The sequence below is a fragment of the Grus americana genome, chromosome 21 (assembly GCF_028858705.1).
Source record: "Grus americana isolate bGruAme1 chromosome 21, bGruAme1.mat, whole genome shotgun sequence".
NCBI lineage: Eukaryota > Metazoa > Chordata > Aves > Gruiformes > Gruidae > Grus > Grus americana.
Window position 1 is genome coordinate 8,480,336 of NC_072872.1, and position 15,226 is coordinate 8,495,561.

The window sequence follows — 15,226 nt, forward strand, 5'->3', positions numbered from 1 at the left end:
ACCAACTGTGCGTTCAGAAGAAAAAGGAATCACGGACGGAAACAGCGCGAGGAAGCGTTCGCATTGTTGGGCACACTGACAGGACGTTTTGCGCACGCAAGAAGATACGTTTGCAACGCTACCAAGGCTTTTTCAAAGATAACTTGAAACGTTAAGACATACCCACACAATCCGAGGTGGGAAAGAGCAGGTACCACCTGCACAAAAGAAACCCAAAGCCTGCGGGTCTCAGCTTGCCACGCCTGAAAAAGCCCTTCCCTCCCGATGACAGCTCTGCTGGCAGTCGCACAAATGGCACTCGCGTTTCGGTGGTACTCGCTGCTGACCCGGCCGGCCGGAGCGATAATTTCAGCTCGTTCCAAGTCTTGTCCTCGCTGACATCCGAACTCCCCAAACCGTGCGCCTTACATGCGCTGGAGCCGAAATGCTTAAGCCTCAGTGTTGGCTCTTCTAAGGACCCAATGATTTTTCAAATCCCCCTTCCCCAAAAACAAAAAAAAAAGATTTAGTAATACAAAGGCAGCATTGAAGCCCAAACACTCATCTACCCACACTAATGAAACAGTGATGAAATGTTGTTTCAGAAAGCCAGTTATCTTCTCATCCAATGTTTTAGTCACTTTTCAGAGCCGCGTATCCTTGGGGACCATAGCGATCCCGTATCAATCCTGTGCCGGCCGGCTGGTGCAGAACGCTGGAAGCTGGGAAACTCTTTGCCCAGCACCCCGCTCAGCCAAGCCGTGCGTCGCCTGCCATCGTAACACTTCCCCGTGCGCATCCTCCCGGCTGGCAAGGCCACAGGAGCTCCTGGCAGCGAGCGATTCATTGCCATTCCCATCTCCGGGTACGCGACAAGATTTTCTCGGGCTGCAGCCTTAAGCTATTGCCAGCTCCAGTCTCGCGAGAAGGGCTGTATTCTGCTTCCTCCCTTTCCTTCAGGCCTCAACCCTATTAGACAGAATTGACCGAGTGGGCAAATTGCCTAATAAGGTGCTTTGGTTCTCCCCGAATCCTTCTCCTTACTCACCTAAAGTCCGGACTTTAGACAGGGTCCCAGTAAGGCTGAGCCTGGCTGCACGATGCCCTGTTTGCCCTCGGTTCAGTTAAGATCCAAGGCACAACAATGGAAAATATTAGAAGCAATCGCAGCGACACGAATCAGGGATTAGACGATACGGGTGTTATTCTTGGCTGCGCCCCAGATTTCCTGAATGACCCGGACAATTCCCTGCTCTGTGCTTCGGGCTGGCACATAGCGAGTGGAAACCGGAATAACCTACTTCCCAGCCCAGAGGGGCCTGCGGGTCTCCCTCCCCTGCGCTTGCCAAGCCTTCTGCAAACTACCTCCTAATGCAGAGCGACATAACTTCATGCAATGGAAATTTGGGAAAAGGGTAGCGGCACTGTTCTGGGGAACGGGGAAGAAAGGATAAGTTGCAGAAAGCATCGTCGTCTTCTGTTTGAAAGGCTGGACGACAGCTCTTGCGAGGATTTAGCGAGGCAGGATTCTTGGGAAGTCGGAGACAAGAGACTGATTTAAAAGGAAGAGCGATGGAGAACAGCGTTTCTCCTCCAACGTACGGGCTCACCGCAGTACAACACGGTGTCCCCTGCGGGGACGAGGACGGTCTCCCAGGGGAGCGTATGTTAGAAGTTTAACCAGTGCTAGGCTTGATCCTGGGCGAAAAGTTCAAAGCCCTTCAGCTGACAAAACAATGAGCCTCCGGGAGCCAAGAGGGGACGTACCAAGGAAAGTCAGCCTAATAGCGAAATTAAATTGTTAACCGAACACATTTCCTGCCGAGCCTCCCGACCTGTATCACAAATAACGGAGCTGCCCCTGCGTGCCCCAGCTCCCGGGGCTGTGCAGCGAGCCGGGCTCGGCCGTGCCTGCGGAGCGAATGCGGCTACTGCGGCGAGCCCTGCCGAGCGCTCCTTCCCGGCTCGACGGATGATGTGCTAAAGCTAAGCAGAGTTGGCAGTAAGACCCGCGGTTCAGCGCGGGGTAACTCACCCTGGAGCCTTTTAATAGGCCATTTGTGACTAATAAAAGTTTCTCTTTTAATGAGGCGATTAAAATTCAACTGCTTTCTACTCGGCCTTTGGGGATGCTCGGAGGGATTTTCATCGCATCTCTGACTCCGACATTTCCTCCCACCTCCTCACCAAAGGAACGTTAACTCTCCCTCTTCACCTAGGGCCAGGCTCAACCTCTACCAGAGCTAAAAATCAGAACAAAGCATGATCCGAACGAGGGCTGGATAAAAACTCAAGTTACGAGTAGGGCCGCTGACGGCAGCTTTAGACCGGCAGCTCCAGAGCTCCGCGGAGGTGCCCGGACAGCAAATCGCGCTGCGGTGCAGGGTGCCGGGCAGCTGTCCTGGCCAGGCTCTGCTCACCGAGGCTGTTCCATCTCCTGGAGCCAGCTCATTAGGAACGGACCGGGGTGTTTCCATCCCAGCGCACAGCAGAGCCGGGCTCTGTCCCCAGCCGCAGTCGGGTCCCAGCTGGCGCAGAGAGCCCAGCTTTTCTGCAGGAGCGTGCCGTCAGGGCAGAGCCGGCACCTCCTGCACAGCTCACAGGCGACATTGCAACCGCGACAAGGTCACCGGCGCGAAATCTCCTAGTAATGGTCTCCTCTTCAGCCTCTTCCGTGCTCATTGCTCTCCTCGGTGCCTTCCTGCCTCACCCCGTCGTTTCTGAAGGTGGCAGGGGCTGGCCCGAGAACACAGACACGACGCCTGCGGCTGAAGCCCCGCTCCTCCACGCAGACCAAGAGCTATAGACTTGGTGGGAGTCGGCTTTTCAACATCTCGAGCTGAAAGTAGAGATCACGGGGATCACCAGACATGCAGGCCCCTCATCCTAATCAGCAAGGGCTTTAACTCTGTTATTGAGCCCATGTGGAATTTAAGTAGCATCTCAGAGGCCACTTGAAGCCGAGAAGCTTAGTCTGAAAGTCAATCCACCCGTAATCAGGCAGGGAAGGAACCCGGTGCCACGCTAAAAATGCAAAGGGTGACTTCTGACCTTTCTCCTTCCCGAATGGGACGGAGTGGGTGAATGCTCCAAGACAGAGGGTGGATGTGTGACAAGGCAATAACCACCAACGGCTCGCTGTCACATCGGCAGCATGTTTGAAAGTACTAGAGAGAGTCAAAGCATTTTGTCTCCAAAAAAGCCAGGCCTCCCTCTCTTTTTCCTGCCCGAGCGCCTCTGCGGTGAGCAGCCCAGTGAAGACCACTGCCCACCCGCTCCAGAGCTGGCCCCGACGACCGGGATGGGGAGATAAGAGCGTGCCCTGAGCGGCTTGCTTTCCTTTTCTCTGCTTCCTTCCTGGATGGAATTACTCACTTCCTCGGCAGGAAAAATCATTACAGAACGCACTCTTCCGAGTTCATCCGCGGTTATTATCCGCTCGCTGGCAGTGGGTTATTAGGCACCCAGGGAGTTTCCTCTGGCACAGCGGGGTTGCTCACTGGTGTTGCAGGCTTTGGAATAAGGAGATAAAAAGATTGCTTGCTAGACACACCTTTTTTTCTTTTCCTTTTTTTTTTTTTTAAACCTTTCCTTCAGGCACCAAAGCGCACGGAAGGTATACGCAGCCTCTTCGCCGAACAAAAGATGACCAGCTGTGGGAGACATTTTCCTCTATTGTAGGTCAATCGCAATCAAAATCGCCTTTACAATGGAGCTGGACACGGCTAGCTTTCATTCCCTCCATGGCCAGGCAGGTCAGATCCCAAGTGCTTTGTTGGTTTGCCTGCCTGTGACTTAAAAGACAAGCGGTTTCTCTACGGCGAGGGCAGGAGCGCACCTCCAAAGTCCAGTTCGGAAAAGATCAGAGCTCCATTACGCGACGAGGCAGAGAATTAATAACGTATCACAGGGAGCGCGCGTGATTCTGCCCTGATGGTGACATTTATTTCTACACATACGCTCAGATAAACCTTTGTTTGATTCGAGCGAAGATTTTACTTTGCTCTCAATGTCTCAAAAGCAAAGTTTAAAGTTAAATATTTCCCCAGCTGGATGCGGCCGCAGCGTTTAGGGGAAGGAGTCGGGAGCTACGCAGCATCTGCCTCCCACGTCAAGCGGTGCAGCCTGGAGGGGGAGGCAGAACATGGGCCCCACGAGGATAACACTGCCTCCGTCTTCCGCAATAATGGCATAAAATCATCTTCTATACTAATATTTGCACATCCCTGGCCTGACTCACGTGCAAATCTGAATAGATATTGCAGCTTCCCCGCACGGCCGGGGAGCAGAGCCTTCCGTGCCTGTTTTGCAGAGGATTACACCAGAGCAAACACAAAAGCGGAGGAAAGCAGACCACAGAATCCCAAAGTCTCGCGTTCTGGGTCTCCGCTTCAAACCTTATGCGTGCCGTCACTTCACCCATGCTGCAGTTCGCTTTCTCCTCTGAGGCTGACGCTGCCACATCCCTTGCTGGAGCCCACCAGCCCCGAACAAGAACGCTCACCCTTCGGCTAACGGGGGAGCAGCCGAAGGGGAGGGCTGCAGAGATCTCCAACCTCTGGCAGGGGTATCTCAGGCTCAGCGAGGCTTAAAACCAGCAGCTCTAGTGCCTGGCACACACACCTTTCCACAGCAGTCGAGGAGTCGCATCCCTTTACAAGCACGTTGATGAATGAATCCCGCTCCGAGCCGCAGCTCGGGGTGAGGAGCGGGGAACGGCCAGGAACACGGCCGAGTGACCGTGCGCTGCCAGCCAAAATAATTCAGTGCCCGGCAAATTTCAGCGCCCGGCAAAATTCCGTGCCTTCCGGGGCACAGCACTGGAGCCCAGTTGCTCAGCCTGTGCGCAATCCGTCAAAGGTCGCCTCCTCCAAGGAAGCGGCTCTCCGGACTGACCAACTAGCCGGCAAATTAGCCATCACCAGCACCTTCCATCGCACAGACAGCAATTACTGGCTTTTGTAACGAAAAGTCCGCTCAGGGCTTGGATTACAGCTTTCCAGAGCTTCTGCCAATGGCACCATTTGAAACACCAGTTTGGGCTCGATTTTCAATGTTTAGTAGCACTTGGCAACGGGGTAAATGAACGTGCCTCTGAAAAGCCTTCCACGCTGCGACGAGGAAATTCTCCAAAAACGGAAAGCAACACACAGCGCTTCCTGGGAAGCCAGAGATAAATCCTTCTGACACACACTTAAAATAAATAAAAATAAAAACCCAGAAGCAAACAACGACGCCCCCCAGTTCTTTTTGAAGACATTTTTATAGCGTTTACTGCAGGCACGGGACTCGAAATGAGCACCCACAGCCAAAATCCAGTACTGGCAGGAGCAAATGAAGAATCGCATTCCGACAGCGCGACACTTACGGTAGAGGCAGCCGGCATCCCCTCCGAGCTGGGACCATCCTGGGCAGCACCTGTACACGGTCTGGTACTTCACCTTGTACACCGGTCTGTAGCCCGTGTAATACGCGGTTCTGAAAGGCAAGAAACAAGGTGCCACCCCGACAGCGTTAATTCCTGCAGAACGAGGCGACTGGAGCGAACAGAAGCTGCAGCCCTAACTGTGGGCGTAAATACAATGAGGAATTTGGTTTCAAACGTGCTGACATTTTTTTCCACCTGGCCTAGCAACGATCGCTGATGCACAGAGAATACTTCTGAATTTACTTTAATCGGGACCACGAGAGACTGGAGCGTCCGGGTCCTCATCATGCCCGGGCTCTTTTCTCCCTTCCCAAAGCATTTCACAGCTGTGCTCAGGTACGAGCTGAAGGTCCCTGTAACGACTCCTGCTCCCGGGTGGGAGTTGGGGCAGTAAAGCAGGGACTGATCTGAAGCATAAATAAATAAAAGCGACACTTCTTTCCTGGAAATTTGATGTTGTGTACATGCGAAAATTGAAACGCAGATAAAACTTTTGAAGGCGATTTTTTAAAAGCTCCTTTGGCAGAACTTGAAACTACTCCACCAGCAAATCAGACAAACAACAAATATTTGGCACAGCACGTGTGTTGTACGTGGCCACTGAAAATATTTATTCTAACTCAGTCTAGTTGTTTGATTCCGTCTGAATGTTTCCACAAAAGCCCCCAAACAACGGTGAACCACGAATTCCCGCGAAGGAAACCTTGGGCTGCTCTCCCGTGCCAACCTGCACGTGGAAGCGCAGCTGAGAAAAATAAAAGCAGAGACCAGTTTTTCTGTACGAGCTGTTAACAAATTACGAAGGAAATCCTCGTGTTCCAGAGGCAGCTGAGAAAGCAATTTGCAGTCACTCAGGCAGCAGAAGCGCCAGCAATCGGGCGCAGATCCACCGGGATGCCCTCAGGATCCGAGCTGCCTGCCAGCCCAGCCCAGGCTCCAACGCACCCCAGGAAGCCCCGGAGGACACGGCGGAGGTGGGGTGGTGCAAACGCAACAAGCGCTGGGTGCACGGGCCGGGAAACACTGACCTCCTCATCCAGAGGGAGAAGGACTGCCTGGCCGCACGCAGCCTCCGCCGTCTGCCATGCGTAAGCTCAGAAACGAGGAGGAAAAGGCATTCCAAGAAATAGCGATGTAGGAGAGCTCAGGACTAATCCCGGGCCCCTTTCTGCCCCCAACAGCACCCTGAACCACCTCGTCGCCACGAGCCTTGGTGGGCTCTGTCGGACTCTTCACGTCCCGACGTCAGCCCAAGCAGGTTCTCAAGGAGATGCAAATATTTTGACGGCCTCAGTTGCCTGCGGCTATCTGGATGCCGCAGACTGGAAAGAACTGCGCAGAGATACTTTATCTTCAATGTTTCTGTTTTCTTTTGTGTTTTAAGGAGTCCCTGGCACAGAAAACGTTGAATGAGCCAGAACTAATGGAACCCAGGCTTAAAAATCCTGCTGCGTCCTGCTGCTGGAAAATCCACTTCCAGCCCCTCCGGGACAGCGCCGTCATTCCTTCAAGTTTCATTACTGAGGGCTGAGCAAAGCTACCTTCTGGTGTTACCTAACGCGGGCAAGTCACACAGCCAGCAGCAAAACCCTCACTTTAGCAGGAGCAACGAGAAGCGCAGCCCCGAGGATGAAGAGCAGACATCGGCTCCGAGCGGGCAGGGCCCGCGTCCTGGCGGTGCGGAGCAAGGGTTGTTCTGATTTTTTAGGAAATGTTGCGATCTGGTACTCTAGGTATTCTAAAACCAAATGCTGCTGGGTTTGGAATGCCCACATTTTTTTGTCTGCCCCTGCAGACCGCTGCTCCTCGCCAGGCAGGGGGGCAAGGCAGAGCGGTGCACCGGGCAGACGAAGAGCAGCTGCTGGATTTTCCTATCAACTCAAAGGCACCGAGGCCAATTTCAGGCCAGCCCCGTGCGTGTCAGATCCTGAGGCCGTTCATACGCTTCCCCAGCCCCGCGCTGCCGGAGCCGGGTCCAACTGGAGCAGCTCCAGCGGGTGAGACAGAGGCTGCGCAGCATCCCTGCGAACGCCGAAACCGCGCGCTCCGCTGCCCTCGATTGCTCGGCACAAGGGAGCTTGGCAGGAGATCTGCCGGCTCTCGGAATAAGCTTGCTGCGATGGGAACTCCCAAAAGAAGTTTAGAGCGAGGGGATGTGGGGACAAAACCTTGCCTGAGGAAAGTTTTGCCGATAGTCCTCTTGCTGTGCTTGCTTTTCAAATTCCCTGGGGCAAATCCCTCCCAGCACCTCTAGGCTTCACCTCTGTATTTACTTCAGGAACAGAGCTGTAGCACTAAGCTGTTCTGATATTTGTAATGAAGCATGACAGAGAGGTTTTTCAGTTCAGTTCCTTGATTTACAGTGTCAGAAACATCCATGGGAGAACTAAAGGGCCAGCTGGGTCTGAAGAGTTCCCAGCCTTTGAAGTAGAAGCAGACAGGGCACCTACCATTTCAAAGTCCCCTCTTAGAACACGGTCAAAAGACGGACTCTGTTTGCTCCTGTATCACCACTACACAGATATCATCACCGAGATAATTATTGGCAATTACAGCTTAGGAGGAATTCCTAAAGTCAAGACTTAAAAGCTGTCTCCAGTCCCAGATGCCCCTTTGAAACTAGCACTATCATTATTGTAACTGCCTGCCGAGGCCGGAAAAGCAGGCGGAGCACAGAAGAATCACAGAATCCCGGAATGGTTTGGGTTGGAAGGGGCCGTAAGGATCATCTAGTTCCAACCCCCCCCATTGCAGCGTGGCTGCCGTGCCGGTAAGAAAAGTGCATTATTTGCACCGGTGCCTGTGTTCACAGCTCTCCCTCGACAACTCCTCCTTGCTTGGCTTCCCAGCTCCCAGTACCGGCCAGCGGGAGACTCAAGGGACGCTACGATTAGCTGAACGGCCGCGTCGCTTTTCCGCTCAGTACATTCGAACTCTTTCCTTGCCCGTGCAAGCCTAACTCAGCTGGGCCGTTCACTCTTCTGTCGTGGGCCGGAGCGCGGTCCTGCTGACGGTGCGAAAGGAAGCCGGGGACCCTGCAGCAAAGCCTGCTGAGCACCACCACGGCAGTCCCCCGTCCTCACGGAGCAGCACCTGCACGATGGCAGGATAAACCTCACCTGGACCCAGCTACTGCCTCCAGCTCTGTAAAACTGCAGCGGCATTGAGATGCCCCTGCCTTGAAGCCGAGACTTCTAAAGAAACAGGAATAATGCACGTGATGCGATCGAGTCATTTCATTAACACGGCGTGATCGTAGGAAACAGATGTAGTACATCGTCAGAGGACTGGAAACAGCGAACCACAACAACAAAGCATCTTTAGCACAAAAGCGATGGATCTTCTCTTTGGGAATTCCTTAAGAGCTTAAAAACTCTTAGCGGTCACAAAGATGGCAGGTGGGGCCAGAACCCCCTCCAGCCAGACGCACTGTGGGTTCACAAATCTCCCTTAGTCTCCTGGGTTTGGCCAAGAAAAGTATCTAATAAGATAGCTCTACTCTTCTCAGCGAATTTGTGGGTTCAGAGCCACATCTCTGCACGAGGCTCTGCGGCTACATCGGCCCCTAAACGAACCCCTTTGTTACCCCACCGCCAGACCCGCTGCGGGCCAGGTACCAAGTGCCGGGAGAGCTGCAGGGGACGGGGGAGAGCCCCGGCCACGCCGTCTGCTCGCTAAGACCGGTTGTGGAGGCTGTTCCCAGGGTCAGAGCAGCCGCTGCTGGCGCGATGGGCTCTCCCCTTTGCAGATGCAAAACGAGCGATAAGCCCGCTCCCCCGCTGGCGAAAGGAACCAATTCTCACCACGCGAGGAGCAAACCGGGCTCGAAGGAAGAACACGTACCTCCGCTCGTAGCCCGTGCACCACCGCCGTCCTCCACAGTCCTGCTTCCACACTTGGACGGTGCGGGTAAAGGCCTGGACGCACGGCTGCCGGTGCCCCACGATCGCCAGCTCCTGCTCCGCGCAGACGTTTGGCCTGGCACAGAGAAACAGAGGTGTGCGGGGGTCTGCACGCTGCTGAGAGAAGAGCGCGGTGCTTCCGCCGCTTAAACACCCGCCAGCTACGGGCAACTTCATTTCCTTGCTGAAAGAGCAGGAAGATCTTATGCGACGTACGGTATTTGCCTCCGCAGTTAATTAAATCAGTGCAGGGAAAAGAAATCTGCCAGGTCGGCTGGCCGGCCACAAGCGGTTGTCAAGAGCAGCCTATCCACCTCCCCCAAAACTCTTGGATTTAACGCTCCGCGTTAACTGCCTGGCACCGGCACCGACAAACCAAACGGTACAATAACATCACCTGCATTTCTCAGAAGCGCACCGTCAGGCCTGCGTGAATCAGTTAAACATTGGAGAGCCGCACGGTGAACATGGCAAACCCGTATTTACGGATGGAAAATCGCCCCACGCGTTGGGCAATCCCGCGCTGCGAGCCGGTGGCAGGCACGGGAAGTCTGCTCCGTCCCGAACTCCCTCCTCGAGCCTCCGGACCTGCAGCCCGCGCTGAGGCTCAGACACAGCGACAGGAATCCCAAGCGATACGGCTCTAGAGCATCGCAGCCTAGCAAACTGCAGCGCGATCGGGAAGCTGCTGACATTTCGTACCTCCGGGTCCCGGGATGCTCCACAGCCCGCTTCAAAAATGCAGCGATTACTTTTCCACCAATACCTTCAGGCTAATTTCTAGCCTTAAAACAGAGAGGATGGCTCAGAAGGGGCAGCAGCCTACGCCGTGTGGTAGCACAGTGATTTCTACGTCTGTCCCTTCTGTCCGCTCTCGGTTAACGAAGAACGTGTATGCTTTCTTTGCACCTCAGGGATTATTTTCCTGACTATTGTCATTGCAAACACCAATGATATCTGCATCTCCTGACAGCGTGGGGGGGAAATAAAAAGTATTCTGCCCCTAGAAATGATACATCATCTTATTAATACCGCTTTAAATCAGAAATTCAGTTTGCTGTCTTAGATGCTTTCTCACTCATTCAGAGCTAAGGGCTGCAAGACTAATTCCAGTCAATAAAGTGAATATAACCAATTCGGTGCATCAGAAAATAAGGAAAATACCATTTGTACTTTTCTAATCCCAACTCTCTTCACCAAACACGAGTCAGTAGTTTTAACTAAGAATGAAGAGGGAAACATTTGTCCCTGACTCGAGAAGTTACGAGCTGTTCGTTATTTGGGAGCGCTCCTGTTGCTTCCAATTCTTCAGAAGGGACCGAGAGTTTTCACAAAAACGCCGTCTATAAAAGAAGTTACACTGAACAATTTGGACGTGGCGAAGCACAGAGACTGCAGCTGGCACCAGGCTGCTCCGGGATGGTCGATTACGCCGCCGTTTCAGCAAGCCTGGCAACGCCTTTGGGATTAGCGGCACGTCTCCTTCCCCCTCTCGCTTTGCTCAAAACTCTCCTCTCGCCACCCCGGACGCGGCCACTGCCGAGCCGTTTGGCTTGCAAAGCTCCGCGCGCATCGCTGCCCCGGTGCAACGGTCCCCAGCGCTAACGGGGGCTGCACAGAAGCCGTTTTATTTCCTGAGCATCTCCACCCGCAGCGCTGCGAGCTGACGCGAGGAGCGGTACGTGCCTACCCCCGGACCTCCTCCGCGCTTCGCCTGCCTCACCTCCGCGCTGCCTGCGCCTCCGACGAAAGGAACTGAACGGAGCCGCAGGAGCAAGGTTGGCAGCAGCACGGTTTTGGTGGCATTTATCACAGCGAAGAAAGGTCCTTGTGTGCCCTGAAGAGCGGGGGGGTGTAACGCGCATCGCCAGCGATGCCCTGTGGGAAGTGACAGCGCTTCCCCGGCGCTGGCATTTTCTTTTCTCTGACACTTTGGCACACATCTCTTTGCTAGTGTCTCATCCAAGAAGTCCTACAAGCACTTGCCAAGGCAGGAGCACAAAATCTCTGACACGGGGAGAAAAGGCATCTTCTTGCAAAACCTTTATCTGCTGAAAAGGGCCCCTTTTCCATCCAAAAGTCAAGAACATCAGGGGCAGCTCAGAGTGAGCGCACCATGCAACGCTGGGTTCCTTTACAAAAAGAATTAGAGCAATCCCCCTGCCTGGAGAGATCATCTTCTGGCAGGAGACCAAATCTGCAAGGAAGTTTTCCAAAGAAGCCAAATGATTAACACCGAACTGTAACTGTAAAATTTTATTAAAGAGAACGGACTACGTGCTGCTGGAGTAACAGCAGAAGGGGGAAGAAACATGCAATAAGAGAGACAGACATGAAGTGCAATAAAAATAGCCATCTGGGAAGAAAGGTCAAACTATTTACACACCGACCACCTCCCGCGCTCACACAATAGTGACATTTCAGCTAAAAACAGCGAATTACCTCCTGCAAGCAAAGACCATCCGGATTTTCAAATTTCTCCTCACCTTTACGTACACCTGGTCCCAGATAAAGGAACACAGAGCAGCCCTCCCTCCCCTTCACTCCCTCCGCTCCTCCCTTCACCCTCGATTTTAAAATGCCGCATTTAGCTTCTGCTTTACAGGTCCCTGCCCTATGAAACCACTCCGGTTCTCTCTTCTGGCTACTTACATATGGGGCTGAAGTTTGCTCCCAGAGGCAAGAGAAGATATCCACAGGGCAAGGATGACTGACAGTGCCACCGCACGAACCTCCATTGCAACAGCTCCTCTCCCCCGGCGAGGTGCTTCCAGCAGGCGCCTAGAAAACCTCCCAGCCTTCTCCCGCACGGCTTGCGGGTGCTGTCCCTCAAGGAGAACACTCCTGGCTACCGCCTCTTCCCGACTTGCCGGTGTCTCTCTTTCTTGCAAAGGACACTGCTACGGGAGCAGATGGGAATTCTGGCACAGGGAGAGCAGAGTTATCGCTCCTGGGTGCTTCCTCCCGTGGGGGTGCAGTTCAGCGGGTTCCCTCAGTCCGTGGGAAATTATTATAGTGCAGATCGCCGCTGGGTCTTCCCCAAGCCAAACCTGGCTTCTTACGCTCATCTGCTTGCAGCGCAACGTACTGAAGTGACTTTTCCTTCTGGCATTTGCTTCTTGACAAAGCCCAGCGGCCCGGGAGCTCACAAGACCTGGGTTCTGTCCAGCAGCGAAGCCCCATGTGGGTTTAGGCGATTTGGAGTCGCAACCCACTTCGCAGGGCAATATAAAAACCAGCGCTCGGCAAGGGAAAGGCAAAAGGAGGGGTGCTCTCCCGCGCACCGAGCAGTCCACCTCCCGGAGGGCTTTTCCAAAGCCCGCAGAGCGCCGGCTTACCCCATCCGCGCAGTCCTGCTCCAGCTCCCCACCTTCCTCCGGAGTCGGGATCGAGTAACTCCTGCGCACGCACGCTAAGAGCAGCTTCCCTGCATTTCGAGGGAGTACTAAAACTTTCCTCCTGCCTTTCCCAGGTCTAGCTCCTTTCCCTCACATGCTCCCTTGTTTCTTTTCTTGCTGACAGGCAGAAATCCCTCCCACCAGCTGAGTCCAACCCCAGCGAGAGGAGGGGGGAAACCCAGCAGAACAGTAGCAGAAACAATTCGGGTTTGCTTCTCGAAAGACAGCTCTTTTGCACTACCCAAGGCCGACGCTGTACACGCCACCCAAACCCCCCTTCCTGGCAGCTCTAAAAATACCCCACAGAGATTTAATCTTTCCTGCGCACTCGAACAGGTAACAAAACTGAGCTTCCCGAGGAAATTCTGCGGTGCAGGCGAAGCGGACGGGGCACATCCGACCCGCACTCGGCCGCTGGAGCGCTGTTAAACGGCCAGTTCCCGGGGCGGCGGGGGAACACCCTGGGCAAAGAGGCAGTTGGGGAACGAGATTAAATTGCTATCTGCCTTTTCCCACCCAACTCCCCACTGCGTGGGGAAACAGCGCAGAGAGGCGCTGATAAGGATTTTGCTGAAGCTGGGTGACAGCCCGCTGGCCCCTGTGAAAGCAGAAAACTGAGAAGTGCCCAAGCCCAATTCTGAGAGGGTTCACCGCTGAGTCTCCTGTCCCAAGAAACTGCCCCAAGCATCACCGGTTGTTATTGCCAATCTCGGCAGCAACGGTGAGGACCGAGGAGCTGTCTCCTGCATTCCTCCCCTGAAGGATGGGCGCACAGCAGCCGTCCCAGTAGGATGGGGATGGAGAGAACGGAGCAGGGATGCTGCACTAAAACTCTCCCGCCTCAAGAACCTGCTGGCAAACTCTCTCACCAAGGGCGAGGAGGAACCAAAGCAGCAGCGAGGCACTGCTCCCCACCCGGGGCGGCCCTGGGCAGACCTGACCTTCACAACAACTGATTTCTGCCAGAGAAGTAGGGTGAGAAGGTCTGGGGAGTTTCAGTGCCTGTGCCATGCACATATTGTGCCACTGAAAGACCGAAGTCCCCAAGGAGCCATGCCCAAAAGCTGGCAGCTCCTGGAAGAAACAGAGGCAGCTGGTTTTTACACCTTGACCCTTCCCAAGTCACAGCAGTTGCATAAATCGTTTAGGTCAGAGAAAAGAGCCGGTAAGAGGGGCTAATGTTTCCACTTTGGAGTAAAGTAACTGCCAAGCTTGACAGATCACCAGGGAAGAGGACACCTTTCCTTGTTCCTAGAGAAGAAAGGCAACTACACAAAGATGTTTTGTAATGATGGAGGGATACATTCAGGCCTCTGTTTTCTTGTCAGGACTGTAAAAGTTGGGACTTTTCCTACAGCAGGAAACCGTAAGACTGCTCTCAGTTGTCTTCCAGTGCTAACTTACTCCTGCTACCCAAAAGCTTTCCTCAGGCTTAGCCGGTCCCCTGTTTGGGTCCAGCTTTGGCAGGCGCAGCGCCGGCTGCGCAGTCCCAGGGCCCCGTCGCTCCCAGGCCTGAGTGGGCAGGGGAAGGGGAGCCGGCCGGCAGGCAGGGAGCGGGCAGAGCCTGGAGTGGGGCTCCCTCTCCAGGACACGGCTCGGCGCAGGGACATGGACTTGTCTTGGTCACTTTACGGCCAGCAACGAGGCTGCCCCTTGAACCAGGCCCGTGAGGGCAAGGGCTGCAGACTACAGCAGAGGATTCGTGAAACGCACGTGAAGGAAGGAGATCCGAGACCCAACGCTGTCTGCGAAGTCAATTCAATGTGTTTTCAGTTTTGTACCACTTCCCAGCACAACTGCCTATTGAAGATGTCATCCTCTGGCTCGGGGTGAAACAGCCCTGGAAAGTGGTCAAAGATACAACACGGTGCCATAAATAGCGATGATAATATCTGCAACAATGCCAGAGACCGCAGAAACATAAATACTAACTTGCCATTCGTTGCCTAGCGTTAGTTAATCTTTGCTATCAAGCACACTGAATGTGGCACGGGCTTCGGGCTCTGAAATCCCAGTTCTGTCCCCAGTTCTGCATCGCTCCGTCACCTTCCCGTGCTTCATCTGCCACATCGCGCCCGGAAATTTTGCCCAGATGGTACTTAGGGATTGGCACAATCTGACCGAGGTTTGCTTCGCAGCGGATGGCGGTGCGCCGGTCTCATTGCTTCACGGCTACTTCAGACTCCAGAGCCCTGAGCACGGGTTTGGCCGAGCCCAGGCTTCCCGCACACCCGCTGTGCGACACACGGGCGCACACGCCTTCCCCGGCCCCGGGGGGGGAACACGAGGGGCCCCGGGAGGGCGATACGACCGCGGCCGGCGCTCCGCAGCTCCGCCACCCCCGCGGCTCCTTGCCGGGGCGCAGCCGGCCCTTGCCGAGGTCACGCGTGGCCTGACCCCCCCCCCCCCCGCGTTTTGCACAGCTACCGTCTCCGCGCCGTGTGGGTTCGCCACGCGTGTCCCCGCGGCAGGCGGGAGCCCGGGCGCTGAGCTGCAGTGCCGCCTCCCGGCGCCGAGCG

General features: G+C 54.6%; 1 protein-coding gene across 2 annotated transcripts in view; it reads right to left on the minus strand.

Annotated features, from left to right (window-relative positions):
* The window catches only part of MEGF6 (multiple EGF like domains 6), a 102,266-nt gene extending 87,070 nt beyond the window's left edge, over positions 1 to 15,196 (minus strand). The window contains exons 1-4 of one of the 2 annotated variants that reach the window (XM_054849625.1): positions 14,640 to 15,196; positions 11,962 to 14,547; positions 9,251 to 9,385; positions 5,348 to 5,457 (exon numbers count right to left, since the gene is read on the minus strand). In XM_054849625.1, the coding sequence (XP_054705600.1) occupies positions 5,348 to 5,457; positions 9,251 to 9,385; positions 11,962 to 12,047 (331 nt within the window). In that variant the 5' untranslated portion in view covers positions 12,048 to 14,547; positions 14,640 to 15,196. Of the gene's footprint in view, positions 1 to 5,347; positions 5,458 to 9,250; positions 9,386 to 11,961 lie in introns of both variants that reach the window. The other variant, XM_054849626.1, reaches the window with a different exon arrangement.
* Between the last annotated feature and the right edge of the window lie 30 nt (positions 15,197 to 15,226).